Consider the following 15,955-nt stretch of genomic DNA (forward strand, 5'->3'; position numbering starts at 1 on the left):
TTTTTAGTGTAGAAGGGCACGTAGTTCCTGATCCCTAGCTTGTCATCAATTTTTGCTCTCTCACCCCCAGTTTTCTCAGTTCCCACGATAAATCCCTCACGTGAATGCTAATTTTGGTCCTGGTGCTTTTCTTGTTTTTCTTAGCATAAGATTTGGCTATGCTCATCCAGGACTTACGAGTTGTTTTGGGAGTTCTCAGGTCAGTTAGGTGGTTAAAATGAGGTGATTGGATTGATTTTTAATTAGTTTTTAGTTTGCTGTCCTTCAGATGCATTTTATGCCATTTAACTATTGCCTTTGAACAGTTAGTACAGTAATTCTTTGACATAAAAGGATCTGTTGTTGTCCATATTTGACTCCTGTAGCACTCTCCTCTGATGTACTTCATGATATTTTACAAATAATAATAAACTAACCCTCAAAAGCTTGCAATTAAGGTGTTGTCTTCAGGTTAGCAGTCCTGTGTATCTTCAGGCAGGGAAACTCCAGAAGTCTGAGATCACTCTGCTGCTGTCACAAATCTTCCAGCCTTAGGAGAAGAAAGACTAATCTACCCCCAGCCTTGCTAGAAGATGTAGGTAATAGACTACTTCTTTCCTAAAATTTGGGCTTTAGCTTTTCATTAACTATCAAGATTCAGTTTTTGTTCAGTAACTACTGAGTTTTATTAGTGGCTTGCTGTATTTGGAATAATCTATTAGTCATCAATAGTGCCATGTGGCAGTGGTTTCTGATAGCACCCAAAGGTCCCATTTTTCATTTGGGATTGTGGGTGCTTTATGTACAGAGATAAAAAGACAATCTCATTCTCTTTCCAGATGGATAAACATTTTGAGTTAATGGATAGATATGTATATAAAAGCTACCCCCCCCCCCCCCCCCCCCCCCCCCTTGAATAATGTCTTAATGTAGGTAAGCTGCAAGCTGTAGCAACTGATCCACTCCTACATCTTAAGGGGTTTTCTTTTCTAAATAAAACTCAGGAGACTCTTAAAAATCCAGATAATATAACAGCGTCTCTGGGCTCAGCTCAGGAAGTATTGTCAAGACAACAGAGTGAATGTGCTGGCATCCTGATGCCTCTTGGAAGGAATCTCATGAGAGTATGTAAAACTTTTTTGAAAACCTAGTGCCTTTCTGCTTTTTGGTTTCATTAGATACAAAACATCAGATCAGCCTAAATGCATTAAAAAAAATTACAAAATGTCTCGTTTTTATTTGCTCGTCTGTAGAGATGCTTGCTTGAAGGTCCTCTTAAGGAAAAAGACATCTGTGAATTGTCAGTAACGGTAACTAGTTTCAGGTCTGTTCTGCTTCGGAGGATCTGCTAGATAGCCATGGTATCTTATCTAATTAATTGGACGTTCTTTTGAGATGAGGTCTAGCTTTCTACCTCTTACCTAAGTGTGTGTTGTCTTTTACCTTTTAAGTGGGTGTGTTTGAATAGTTGACTCATGTTCATAACTTTTTTTTTTTTTATAGCCTTCCCCATTCTTAAATATGGTATGTGTCACGAGTAAAGAGCAGCTGATGTCCCATTTTCAGCTTGCTACTGGTAAAGAAACTACTGGATGAAAGGAAGCAGAAAGGTTGGAAAAACAGCCAGTCATGGCCGTGGAAGTCATTAAGGCCTCCAGCAATTCAGTTTTGTGGCATAGCTAGGTTGGCAATAAGAAAAATTACGTCCCTGAGTAGTACGAAGGCCAGTTGGGCTGGCAGAAGTCCTAGTGAAGATAGTTATACTGAGCAGAGTCTTTTTGCTGTATTCCTTATTGAAATAAGGAACTGATATGAGATTCCTCTCTACTAGTAATATATATCCATGCAGGAAAAGGGAGGTGTAATGGTAGTGTGGGAGGGCATTTCTGCACCAGCTTTTATCCAGCTACAAGGGTAACAATAGTAGTGAGAAAACGAGAGTAAGGGAGTGGTTCTCAACCTTCTTAAACTCGAGCCACTCCTCCATAACTTGTCTGAATTTGGCAGCACCCTAGTTGAGAACCACTGTTCCGGCAGCAAAACTGGTTATTTCTGTGCCTGGGGCACAGGGATATGGGGAGGGGGGCAGGGTTGTGCTGAGAACAGGAGAAGGTGGGGGCAGAGTCTTATCTGCCACAGCATGGGCTCCCAAGGGGCTGCAAACTTGCTGCTGGGACCTGAGGCGGAGTTCCCCCCGCCCCCAGTCAATCTCCCTCACCTCTGTTAACAGTTTGACAGGTGCATGCAATTTGCATGTAGATCCAGGCTGAAGAAGCCTTAATTTGTCTGAGTGCAAAGGGGTTACCTCCATTCCAGTGCCCTCCCCATGGCTTGTGCCCCAGTTGGTTGTCCAGCTGCAGCCATGCAAAACCACCCCCCACATCTGTTTCCAGGAGGGGGTATGCTGGGCAGACTGGGAAGGACTGCAGCACTGGGGCTCCTGTTGCAGCTGCTTTCTGGTCTGCCCAGCATGTCGCCTCCTGGAAACAAAGGCATGCTGGACAGTTATACCTGGATGTAGAAGTGGTGCTAACTCTGAGGCACCCTTGAAAAGGTTTTGTGGCACCCTGGTTGAAATACAGTGAAATATGGACTTGCTGTGAACCCAGCATAGATGCTGTGGACTTGCTAATCCATATTGAAAGCCATGCCTATGCATCTTTCTACTCTTGCCCCAGCTAGCTTAAATTTAAAGCTGGCATGAGTATGCTTTCCCAAGTCACATTTGTACTTTTTATCTGTGTATATCACACCTAGGGAACAGAAGTGCTGAAAGGGATCTCACAAGGTCATCTAGCCCACCCCTGCTCAAGGCAGGATCATCCCTGACTAAACCATCCCAGCCAAGTGTCTGTCCAACCTGCTCAAGAAAACTTCCAGAGATGGAGATTTCACCACTTCTCTAGGTAGCTTGCTCCAGTGCTTTACAACTCTCAGAGCCAGCAAGTTCCTCCTAATCTCCAACCTAAATTTCCTCTGCTACAGTTTGAGGCCATTGTTCCTAGTCCTGTCCCCTACTGCCCTAATCCATCCTTGCTATAATCACCCTTCAGTCTTCTGTTCTCCAGACTAAATAAACTTAGCCTTACCTCCCAAGTGTTGCTTCCCAGGTAGCTAATCATTTTTGTTGCTGTGTTCTGGATTCTTTTCAGTCTACCCATCTTTATTGAAGTGTGGGGCCCAAAACTGGACACAGTACTGCAGATGAGGCCTCACCAGTGCTAAATGGAGCAGCAGAATCCCTTCCCTTGATTTGCAAGTAACCCTTCTATTGATACAACCCTGTATGCTGTTGGCTTTTTGCAGCAAGAGCACACTGTTGGCTCATATTCAGTTTGTGGTCCCTGGGAACCCCCAGATCCTTCTCTGCAGTCCTTCAGCCTAACCAGTCATTTCAGTCTGTATTCGTTCATGCAATTACTCCGTCCCAAGTGCGGGACTTTGCACTTGTCCTTGTTGAATCTTCTAGACTGCAGAAATGGTCTGCAATCAATCCAGGTTGTTTTGGATCTTAACTCTGCTCTCAAGAGTGTCTGGAGCTACACCCAACTTGGTATCATCCACAGATTTGCTGAGTGTGCACTCAGTCCCACCATCCAAATCATGATTAGAGACATTGAACAGTACTAGACCTAGAACAGGCCCCTGGGAAACCCCACTTGAAACCTCCTCCAAATTAGTCATTGTCCTGTTGATGACCTTATAGAAGAAAATTGGGTTGGTGCAACATGACTTGCTCTTGGTCAATCCATGCTGACTGTTCCTAATCACCTTGTTCTCCTCTAAATGCTTCACAGTAGATACCCTGAACCCCTGCTCCATGATCTTCCCAGATATTGAGGTCAGACTGACTGGTTTCTAATTCCCCAGGTCCTTCTTCTCCATCTTAAATATGAGTGCTATATTTGCCCTTTTCCAGTAGTCAGAGACCTTGCACAACCTCCAAGTTCTCAAAGAGAACAGTTCTGCCATTACATTGAGCTGTTTCTCTCCTTTATCTTTGCCGACTTCACTCATCATCTGATAGCTGCCCATATTTGTGAAGCTATGAACAAACATACAATAATAGATAAGAGATTTGCTTAGGAGTGCTAATACCCTCAGAATTTTCCTTTTAGTAGCAATTTCCTTATAAAAATTTCTTTGGCAGTTATGCAGCAAAGCTATATTTGCATATAGCAGCACACTGGAATATTTTGTATGGCTAGATTTTTATGAACTTCCCTTCATTAACAGTATACCCGTTATTGATTTTTAGTAAAAAAACCAACAACACAATATCTCTGGAAGCAGTCCCGAAAGGTAGGGAAGCTAAAAATTGGGAATGGGAAAAGCGAATTTGTAGTTGCACGTTACAACAATTAATGCAAGTGGCAGTCAAATATATTTTGAATAGTAAAAGCATAATTGGCAATGCCTATAGAAAAGCTTAATGTCCTGGTGTTCAGAATTTAGCTCTTTGTTCAAGCTGACAGCCTTTGGGAAATAATTGTTAACATTTTCTTTAACAAACAATCTCTTTATCACCTTAAAATGTTCAAGCCTCTGCAAAATGCCTGAATTAGGTTAGCAAGGTCCTTGGGGTAGATGTGATATCTTTTATTAGACTGAGTAGTTGGAAAGAAGTTCATTGCAAGCTTTCGGGTGCATTCACCCTTCTTCATTTGCTCATTCTTTAGTAAGGTATTTCTGAGATGATTTGCATACAGCTTCCTTGTTTTGAACATGTTTTTAAAGTGACTGAAGATGGATGGTATTAACCTTAGAACTGTAGCTGTAAATAATTTCAGAGAATCTAGAAATAAATAATGCTTGTCTCTTAAAGAGGAATCTATAAACTTGGACAAAATTGAGACCATCCCAAATGTCCTTACTTCCAATATTTGCGTGGTAGTGCACTGCAGATTTAAACCATTGTAAGTATAAACTACAAAAACCTGACAGAGTAGGATTTAAACTATTTCATGTTATCAAAGATTTAGTATTTGTATTGTCAGTTTATGGGAGGAAAACATGGTTTAGATAGATAGGAAAGCTATGAGTGTTTAACACAGTGCACAAAACTTGTGCTCTGTAAGACTTAATGGCAGTTTAACTGCTAGATATTTATGTGAATTTTGGTTTGCAGTTCTTGGTCTGAGATGTGCATGTTTGTTCCCTGTTCTTCTTTACTCTGCTTTCCTAAATGGATTTTTGTGAAAAAATGTTATTCAGTCTTTATCCACAGATCTGGAAATAACCTTGCAACCTCACATGCTTAGGTTTACCAGCAAGCAACCTTCTATTACAGCCCACCTTACTGAGTGAAATGCTTTGCACCTTTTCTAGGATACAGTGTTGTGAGGCTGCAGAGGGGCTTCATGCTCTTTGAAACAATTTTTGATTGCTTGTCAGGTGTCCTTTAGGCTTCTGTTTTGTGGCAATGTGACTCTTCGTGCAAGGTATCTTTAGAAAACTGAAAATTTACTTGCCTGTGATTTTGCTTCTTTGAGTCCCATCAGAATAGCATCCTTTCTCACATGCTTGCCTTTTACATGCAGAATTTGACAGGATGGAGTGACCTTGTTAAGCACTGATTTTGCTAATCGTGATTTGAATCACCAGGCAGCTTGGATTTAAATGATTCTTAAAAGAATATTTTACGTTTGTACTTCAACATTCTTTTTTAAAGAAAGATTGTTTCTTATTGGTCAAGGTACTTTGCTATCTAGGAGGCTGCATTATATCCATATGCATTTATTTAAACAATTCTATACATTTTAAGATTCTTAACTGTTGCCATGTTATAAAATGGTGACTTCTTATTTGAGAGTGTCTTTTTTTTATTAATGCTTTGTGTTGAGCTACATTAGAATAGAAATGGTAATTTAATTAAGATGCATACAAATGGACTTTTTCAGTTGGTTCTAACTAGTTAAATAACTGTCCTAAATGTACTGGATGCATAGGGAAAAATTGTCCACACTTACTGTATCAAGTAAAGGAAGGGACCTCAGGAACCCCCTGCTCAAGGCAGGATCATCCCTGCTTAGACCATTCCAGCCAAATTTTTGTCTAACTGCCTGATCAGTAAGTGAACTGAACTGATTGTTTTTGGTCACCATGTCCTTCAAGATTTTAGAACTAGTAAATCTTGTATTTTCCCACCCAGCTTTTACTTACAGATTTAAAAAAATGAAAACAAGGAACTTTTTCAGTTCCACTTAGTATACCTGATGACTACATCAATGTTAACTGGAAAAAAAAAATGACTTGAGTGGCAAAGTCTCTTCTGTGGGTGAGGGGGAGAGTACTGCCATCAAAAGCTCAAGCACTTCATCAGAGTGGTTCCAGGTGCTCAGCCAGTGGCTTTTACAGGTGCAGCAATAAGCATCTATTGCTTGAATATTAACATTTATTGAATGATTTTTGTCGATTATATCCAGTTCAGCCTTAGCTTATTTTGTCAACTTCAAATTTAATTAAGTGTTTGGGGTTTTTTTTTCCAAAGAATTGTTTAATTTTTGTGTTTGTTTTTTAAATCAGTTTTTATCTGCTCCAAAATTTGGGATTCCCTTTTTAGGATATTAAATGCTCCTAGCTTTTTTTTTTTTTTCTATTCATCTTCTCATGTTAAATATTTTCATCTGCTCTTGGCAGTTTCTCCACCCCAGAGTAAGTGGTGTGTACAGGGACGGTGTTGTAGGCTGGAGAGAACGATGCCTGTTGACCAACAGATGTCAAGTGTAAGTCAGCCTCTCCAAGGAAGCAAAACTAGGGCAAAAAATCTTCTTAGGGGAGTTGCAGTGACCATATGCCAGGGAGCAACGCTGCTCACCCCAAATAAGAATCTGCTCAAAATTGCAGGCGAGTCGCTCACTTCTGAGGGAAGCTCCCCTGACAGCCTTTTCCTATCCATGTAAATTGGGGTGGGGTGATCTTGGCACGGAATGAGAGAGATAGTAAATGAGCACCAGGAGGGGCATTCTTCGCTATCACAATTCACAGGAACTGGGGTTTCCTCTCTGTTTCTGTAAGCAAAGTAATCTGCTCTGTGCAGGGACAGTGTTAAATGGTAGAGGCTTCTGTCAGCCTCACATACAAATGAAGAGGGTCCAGACAAAGCTCATCAGTGTTTCACAATTCTGAATTTAATTGAACAATAACGATAGAAGTAAAGAAGTGGCTTGCTTTAGTGGTTAGGGTTCTCTCGGCCCCCACCCTGAACCCCTAAAGAACAGAGGCCCAGAAAAATAAAATATCTTGGCAAAAATAGACTCGCCTATCCAGTGTCTTCAAAGAGCTCTAACGTGATGCAAGTCACCCAGCACCCTCAGGCACAGCTGCCATCTCTTTAGTCTCCTCCTGTCCCAGGTCTACGTGGCAGTGCTGTTGGCAAAAGTTTTTGTCAGGGGTATGACATAGTGTGTAGTTGTGCTGCTAAAAGCATAGTATAGCTGGAGCTGCGACAAAGCTACCCTTCTGCTGTGGGGACGGCCACTCTGCTAGGGGCGAGGGCTGGAATAAGTATGCTGCCGAAAGTCCAGGTTGGCCAGTGTAAGCTGCATCCGTACTAGCTTGCAAATAAAGACATTTCTTTTGCAAATATCTCGTTGGTCTAATAAAAGATGTCACCTCTGCTGCGAGGTTTGATCTGTGCTAGAAGCACTTGGTTAGTGGATGTTTATGCACTTCTATTGAGATTGGTGGAAAATGGCAGAGACCAAAATGGACCAATAAATTTGCTAAACAGTCAGCTAAAATTTACTTGGCAGTTTCTGACCCCTTCCAAGAAGGCACTGTTACGGTTGTATCTGTGTGAAAGATGGACTTTGGCTGTGATCCTACTCCGAACGTAGAGAGAAATAGTACAAGGCATGTAATAAGATTCGCCTTCCCTTTTAAACCTGTGACTGCCCATTTCAAATGCATCCAGGTCCTGGAGAAGACAAAATGGCAAGGCTTGGAAAATTCCATCAGGCTTTTGATCCTGCTAGCACCAGAGATGTGTGATTACTGGCTTGCTCTGAAGGAGGAACAGCTGGGAAGCTGAAGTTACCACACAGCTATACTTGTTTGAAAGTTCAACTGCTAGCTTCAAGGCATTGGGCTTGTGGTTCTACAGAAGGGTATAGGAGTGAGGCTTAAAAACAACAGCCATATATATGCCTTGTATTCATAGTTTTAACTGGACTTTAGAGGAGTGAAACCAGATAAATGAAAGAGTGGATTTCTTCCTTATGGGTAAGAAAAAAGAGAAGAGGAAGTATTTATCTCTAGCGCACATGCTGTATTTACAGCCTGTTGGTACAAAAATGTGGTGAAAGGTCTGCGCTTTATTCCTGGCTCCCTGTGGTATGAGGGGAGGACTCCCTGACATGCATTGCCAAGCAAAATCCATTGCTGGTGCTCCCAAAGGGCAGGGGAAGAAGGCTCCTAGCTCTTGCTGTCGGCACAGTTGACCTTTGAGGCATTGCCTGCTTTTCTCACTAATGACAGCAGCCTTGTGTGTATGATATCACTGGTGGGAGCAGTGTGTTGGGACGCCAAAGGAGGAACTCCCCTTTAAAACAAAAATAACATTGGAAATGATAATGACTACATTAAATCTGTCGGTTGCTTCTGACTGCTTAGACTGGTCAACAACCACTTTGTGCTTGAAAGTACCAAAATAGAGATTTTAATCCAGTAAAGTGCTCTTTTTCTTTTAGGAAAAAAATGACTTAAGTAGTTCATCCTGATAGGAATTAAAATCATTATTGGGAAAAGAGAATTCCCATCTTAGACATATTTTTGTCTATCTAGCACCAGCAACAAAAAAATGCAAGACTTTCCTTGAAAGCTCATAACAGCAAACCAGTTTAGACTTAAATCCCTCCTTCCCTTCCTTAAATTCACTCTGTTTTAATTTTAGCTCAGATCATGAGCAAACTTAATGTTCAGACAGCTCCTGCTGGGGCTCGCATTAAAATTATTTGACTTGCTGCGTCCTTCTCTTACATGATACTGGGCAAGAGGAAACTCTAAAGGCATTCTTGTAACATCCTTCACAATGAGCCACTTACAGCCATTCCTTGCACTGGTTGCAGAGACACATGGAGCATAGCACCTTTTATGCCTTGTGCCAGCCAGTTTGCTGTGCCACACAGTGCTGCCTGCTGGGAAAAGGGCAAGAAGTGGAAGCCAAAGGAGGGGAGGGGGAGCCCGGAGACCCCATCTGCTGCTGCAGCCAGAGTGATGGGGGAGTCGGACAGTCCTGTTCTGTACAGTGCCCTGGGAGCAAAAGGCACTTGCAGACAAAGTAGTTTTTGTGATCTATAAAAATGCATTTTTACAAACTCAAGTTTTACCTCTGCAAAAGTGTAGTTCACCTGCACCTTTTGTCCTGTTTTAGAGTTGGGAGGTATCAAAGAAAATGAGTGGTTCAGAAGGTGTTTGAATGAGTGGATGCTGTAGGCAGTCGCAGAAGACCGATGAGATTGTGGAGTGAGACCACTGAGGCAGTGGCACCATGGGAGGCTTAACCATAACATTTTATCTGCCAACAGAGGAGCAGCCTCCGAGAGGATGGACTTAATCCCTAGAAGTCTTGAGCAGGGATGCATGCCTTTTTATTAATGAGAGTGATTATCGAAAGGGGTAATAAGCTTTGGCAGACTCTGACTTCCAGGCAGCAGGATCAGGTCCCTTCACAGTTCTTGCACCTTTCTTGCAAGCATTTGAGACAGGGTATTCATTTGTAAGCTCTTTGGGGTAGAACGGCCTATTCACATTTGTGCACTGCCTAAAACAACCACGATGGTGGGCAATTGCTTGGCCCCAGTGGCAGTGTCATAACTCACTACAAATCGCTGTTAATGGACAGAGGCCTGAGCCAATATGACAGTTCCTGTATTCTCAGAGAGAAGCTCTTGCCCCATGATGATATCTAAAAGCTGCCTACAGGAAATGCTGCACCTAGGCATGGTTGCCACCATAGGACTCGAACATTTTGGAGCAGCATCGTTTCCAGAGGTACTGCTGCAGTCTTTAGTGGCTGGCTAGCAAAGAAAGTCTGCAGGTACTTGTTTTAGCTGTTTGCAGACTTCAGATGTGACGGACTGACAAGAAAGCGTGGCTGTCCAAATATTGAAACTGTAGCCTCATTCTCTCCAACTTTAACAAAGTGGTGTGGGTTTGGGAAGGCGTATCTTTGCATTCTGCATAGTCTGTTTTGGATGACTGTTTCGGGGATGCTCACTTCTGTTACTGTTGTCAGTATCTGTGACCTATTCTCTCATTTCCTTTTCGTCTCAGTTTAATTTTAAATGGCACTTGCAGCCAGTTTAAGATTGGGAGAACCAGTATGAAATCACTTGTCCGAGTCAGAGTGTAATTTCTGACATTGTGGTTCACCTGATGTGAAATATCTAGGTACAGACGCATAGAGTAGCACAGGTTTTCTGGTGGTGTGCTGCCTCTTTTTGGATTCTTCATGTCAGTATAGCAGTAAATGTTTGTTCCTGGTTCCCTTCAGCTGGTAGAGAATAGCTTGATGAGGCTAAATAGCATATACGCTTGCAACTTGCTCCCTTGCTTGTATTGAACCCTGAAGCATAATTTGCTCTGTGTATTTGCATCATCTTTTTCAGCTTCAGCTCATTGCAAAAGGAAAATGTGAGTTTCTCTCAATGCTTAAAGGATAATTTGACTAGCATTTCCACAGAGTAATATATTGTGGAAGGCAAATGGCTGGGTGGTTAATCTGTCCAAAGCATTCCTGTGTACAGTCACGTTCTGGATATGATCGTGCTTAAGCATAACCTCAGAGGCAGATGCTAACAAAGCACTCTTCTCTGTAGTCCATATCTGTGTAACATGGTCTAGCACACTGTCATATTTTTAATTCCTGGGAGTCAGCGCATCAAAATGCTTCAAGTTTGTCATCCCTAAGAATAAACTTTCAGACATAAAGGATTGACTGCCTTTACACTTTTCTACTTTTGCAAACTTCAAACAAGAAATGGTCTTTAGAAAGAAATTTCAGTCACAACAGTGAATAGGTCTGTCCTGAAATCCTGCCTACCCTTTTAGTCTTGATCTTTTTAGAATACTTTGAATTTGGTTTCTGCAATATATTGTCAGTGAATAAATAACACATGATTTTATTTATTTATTTATTTGGTCATTGCTAGCAGGCTTCTCACTTAACTAGCAACCGAATGTATAGTTGTCTGGAAAAAACAATACAATCTTCAAAGTGTTAGCAAAAGTTTGACGTTGCTGTTATGTTTTGAGACCTTAAAATAATAACATTTGAAATGTCATTCAAAATACGCTTTTAAAGATGCAGGTTTTTTGAGCTCCAGAATAGCAAGCTGGTGGGAGGGGTTGCTGCAGTACACATGGATGCGAGCATCTTGTCTAAAATTGGCCTGTGCGCCATTTGAACAACTTGTACTTATTGCTGTACCATCTAAATTTAAGCTTTTATGAGCACCCCTGAGTCCCAAAGTGGCTTTCTTTCCCTTGTGATAGCATCAGAAACCCAGGCTCCAAATCTGCTGGCAGTGAAGGGTACATGATTTCCAGTCCTGCTCAGATCTGCCCTGCTTCAATCTTCGTTACAGACTCGTAGATCCATCAGTGAATGCAATAATAACCTAACTGTCCATGTATTGTTGAGATGCTTATTTTAGAGAGACTGTAATGATTTCTCTAAAGTACGTCCAGTTTTGAGGGTTTAATAGCTGATCCCAAGAGACTGTCCCTCTTTCACCTCTTTTAAAAAAAATCTCTAAAAACTGAACTGTGTAGCAGTTTCATGCATGATGTTAAGACAAGATGGGAAGCAGTGAATAATAGTTTCTTGCTGACAAAAGTTTTCATACACTTCTTGGGAACTGCTGAAAGGCCTCAGACATGTGAAGAATCAGTTCCAGGGGTTTTGCATTCACTTACAAAAAGTTACATAGGACGCTTTCCAGTAACTCATAAAGGATTCATCTTTTCTTTTACTTGTAGCTTATAAGTACTCAGCTTTTTATGTATTGAGAGGATCTTAAGATATCTAGAATAGTGGTTCTCAAGTTTTTTAAACTGGGCACCCGTCAGAAAATGCCAGCTCTTCGTTTTCACTCTCTTGACTACAGGAACATAATAGAACAATTCTTCTGTTGCAAAGAACTCAAATTGTAACAGGTCAGGATGTCTTTAATGCTGTGGATCCCTGTTTGAAATCTCTGGGTATATACTGTGAATCATGTTTGCACACAGTGCCAACATTGCATGGCACCATGGAAAGCATCTCAGGAAGGTCTGGTTGAGAATCACTCACCTGAAATATCATCTGTTATGTGGCTTGTGTTAGGTCCAGAGCTTCCAGCATTACCCTCTTCTGATTCAAATTAGTGGGGTTTCAGGAATGAAGAAGAGAGGGAGTATGGAGAAGCGAGTCAAATATGTAGCATCTATTCACTGTTTTGACTGTTGGTACTAAGTCATCAAAGTCAGAACGTGTATTTATCATGTAAATACATGTTCAAGTCAGTCAAGGCTTGATTTGCAAATTGAATTGCTTGATCCTGACAGCAGTAACAAGCTAGCAATTGCCATATTGTACCAAAGCACTGGAAAAGCCATTTCTCTCAAAATTGAATTGTGTTTTGTAGCAGCAAGTAATTGATTCAATTTTGTTTTACTACAAACTCTATTCTGGTGTGTAAACCCCAGTTAAGCAATCACTTACCTTTCTGGCAAAAAAAAATAACTGCTTTTGAGCTAGCTGATTGCAGTCTAAAGCTAATCCACACTTCAGATCAAATCATCCGTGTCTAGCAAAAGTTGCTGCTACCACCCCGACTGCATTTGCAAGGTTCTCCGAACTGCTGTTACCCAGCTTTCCGCGGCTTGAATGGAATATTAAATTTTTGCTTGCTGATCTGCTTTTTCATACTGTATGGATATAGCTGGAAAATGTAGAACCAGGTTTGCCCTAATAACTCCACAGCTTTCAGATCCAGAATAGCTAGCCAACCTGTTCTGACTGAAACTCAAGCCCAGGTCATAGTCAGCAATGCGGTGAAGTGTTGTTCCTCTCCTTACTCAAGCCAGGGGTGTCAAACCTGGTCAGCTCCCTCCCACCCCAGGCTTGATCCAGGCTGTAGGGCTCCTTGCAGGCCAGATTTGCACCCACTTCTGGTAGCAGGGCCGGCAGCAGCAGTGGCATGGGAGTTAACATAGGCATCTCTCCCCCTTGCCAAAACGCATCCAGTTGGGGTCAATGCTCCACATTTTGGCAGTAGGTCCTGCCACTGAATTCCTGGGCCCTTCAGGACCTTGACAGGTCATATAAGCTATTTGTTGTATGGGATCAGTTAAGTTCATTGCCGTGTCTCTGCCGTGTTGGTAGCTCTGCTCCCTTGGTATCTTCAGCCCCTTGCACACTCTCCTGAAATGTCTCCGTTTTGTTGTTGTTGTTCAGTCCACTTCCTCTCAGCTGCTCCAACCATCTTTACTTCTCATGGATGCCCAGTGGTGTTTTGTAGGGTGTTATCTGTTCTACTTTCTCCAGGAAGAAAACCTGACCCTTTTTTATTTGCCCAGATATTAATAACACTTTTGCTGCCGCCTTCCCCAGGGCACTGCACAGCTGTCCAGTTGGGAGTTACTATTGAACCAGTGTGGCTTTTCCTTCCAGGGCTTATTATTTGGGAAACTGAGGTGCCTTTTTTCCACCTGCCTGGCTCCTTCCTCTGGGTCCTTATACAAGGGGATGATTGGGATCTTGTCATTATTGCATAGTATATCTAATGGTCATCTTGTGCATTGACAGTTTTATCATTGGTAGCAGGGAAGTCTGGACATCTGTTTTTTGGGGGTTAATTCATGTCTTTACCATTTTTTTTTCTTTTCTCTTTTTCTAGAACCACAGAGCAGACCCAGAAGAACTGTTCACAAAACTAGAGCGCATTGGGAAAGGCTCATTTGGTGAAGTCTTTAAAGGAATTGATAATCGGACACAGCAGGTGGTTGCTATAAAAATCATAGACCTCGAGGAAGCAGAAGATGAAATAGAGGACATACAGCAAGAGATAACTGTTTTAAGTCAGTGTGATAGTCCTTATGTAACAAAATACTATGGATCATATTTAAAGGTAACGTATGCTCTTTGTCCAAGTTCACTGGCAAAAAAGTTTGTCTTTTAACTGTTTTCAAAAGCATCAAAATTACCTGGAAGCACTGTAGCCAAGTCTGTGTGGCACAGGGAGTGGGCATATTGGCAGTGCTGAGTGACCGCTTACACCTCCGGCTGGTGGTAAGTCTGTGATCTAGACATGACTTTAGAGAGAGCTGACTAAAACTTGTCTTGGGCCCTGTTATGCAGGTCTCTTGCACTCTTTAATTTCTCTTTTCTGGCACAGTAATATAAAGGAGACAAAAAATCTTCCATCTGTGCTGTAACAGTTCTAAACAACTGGCGTGAATTTGAGAAGTTTTTTATTTAGGGGAAAAAAAACCCTTGGCAAATATGGGGAAACATTAATAGTGCAGGATTCCTTCCTCCCCATTGCTCATGCTCACTCTCTGTCCTTCTCTTGGGGAATAAAAAAACTCTTCTTTATCATACAGAAGTTGCTGTCTGGCTTCTCCTTGAGAAATTCCTTTAAAATTTCAGGCCAACAGAAATATCTTTTGTCCAGTCTGATTACCATGACGGCTGATTTCACTGGCTGACTTCCACACAATTAAATGGGTAAATGCATCCACAGATTCAAAGATTTATTACCCCTAAGGGGGGGACAACTCTTTTTTAATGAGCACATTTAAAACAAAATCTGCTCCCTGGTAGGACCCTTTAAGTCGTGTCTTGATCATTTTCTCTAAATCAAAGTTTTGTTTACTTCCTAACTACAAAGTACAGAGATCTTTTCAGAGAGAAAGGAGCTTGTTACACAAGAGAACAGTGGAATAATGTCCAGTGTTGTCAAGTGTGCAAAGTAAATGGTGGGGTTTTTTTGTTACCTGTAAGTACTAGAAAAGACGATATTTTTAGACAGATTCATGTACTCACCCTTTTAATATAACCTTACTTAGCTATTCCAACAAAAGCTATCCTACTGGTGATTTTTCAAGGTGATGATACTTGCCTGACTCTTTAGGTTCTCTTCCAGTGAAATGTAGTTATACCAAGTAGTCGTTAGTAATTGGAATACATCATTGTACATTGAAAAGGGTACTAGACAGCCACAGCTTTAAATTTAAAGGGAGTAAGTAAATCAGGGTAATACAAAAGTTCATCACATCTGTTGCATAGTAGGCGACATCCTGAGTTTATCAAAGCCAACTCATTTTGATCTTGACATTAATATGGCTAGGATTTCACTCAAAATAGTATGTTGATGAACAATATGGTTATTTCATGTTTAAAGAGCAGCGCATAATTAATTCCGGAAACCAGTTTTAAGCAACTAACTTTATTCATATGCCTTTTATTAAGTATTGAAGGTCATGTTAATGCCCTTGCTAATCTAAAAGAATTAACTTTTTTGTGGCTTTCATTTAAATCTTAAAAAATTATAATTGGCAGTTATGGTTATCCTGATAGAATTGTGTGTGTAGTCCATCCAGCCTTTGCTTGGTGAAGGATCTGAATTACGTGGGGGTAGGTAAACTATCCATTTTACCTATTGCCTCCCAAATCGCATCTTTGGACTAGAAAGTTAGGTATAACCATTAGTTTACATAAACTTCTCTTTGGCAAAGAAAACTGGGGACATTGCAGGTCCCTTGTATGTGGAGGAGTTGTCTGTATTAGCAAGTTTGTACTGATACAGCCAAAGCAGTTTATTATTTTTTTAGTCATATCAATGCAAACCCATGCACTTTTAAATCACACAGCCCCTTGTTTGCTTTGGTAATATAGACTGGGTCAGAGGTGTGATTTGCAAATGCTGCAAGTGGAATCTACCAAGGTCCCAATGCTTTCTGTTGCCTGTTACTTCCATGCCTACTGAAA

The 15,955-nt window shown here is 41.3% G+C and overlaps 1 protein-coding gene across 2 annotated transcripts in view; it reads left to right on the plus strand.

Annotated features, from left to right (window-relative positions):
• The window catches only part of STK26 (serine/threonine kinase 26), a 45,705-nt gene that overhangs the window by 11,366 nt on the left and 18,384 nt on the right, over positions 1–15,955 (plus strand). For both annotated transcript variants that reach the window (XM_006024450.2, XM_006024451.2), the window contains exon 2: positions 13,863–14,093. In XM_006024450.2, the coding sequence (XP_006024512.1) occupies positions 13,863–14,093 (231 nt within the window). The remainder of the gene's footprint in view (positions 1–13,862; positions 14,094–15,955) is intronic.

This window comes from Alligator sinensis, unplaced genomic scaffold (genome assembly GCF_000455745.1).
Source record: "Alligator sinensis unplaced genomic scaffold, ASM45574v1 scaffold1059_1, whole genome shotgun sequence".
In the NCBI taxonomy this organism is placed as follows: Eukaryota; Metazoa; Chordata; order Crocodylia; family Alligatoridae; genus Alligator; species Alligator sinensis.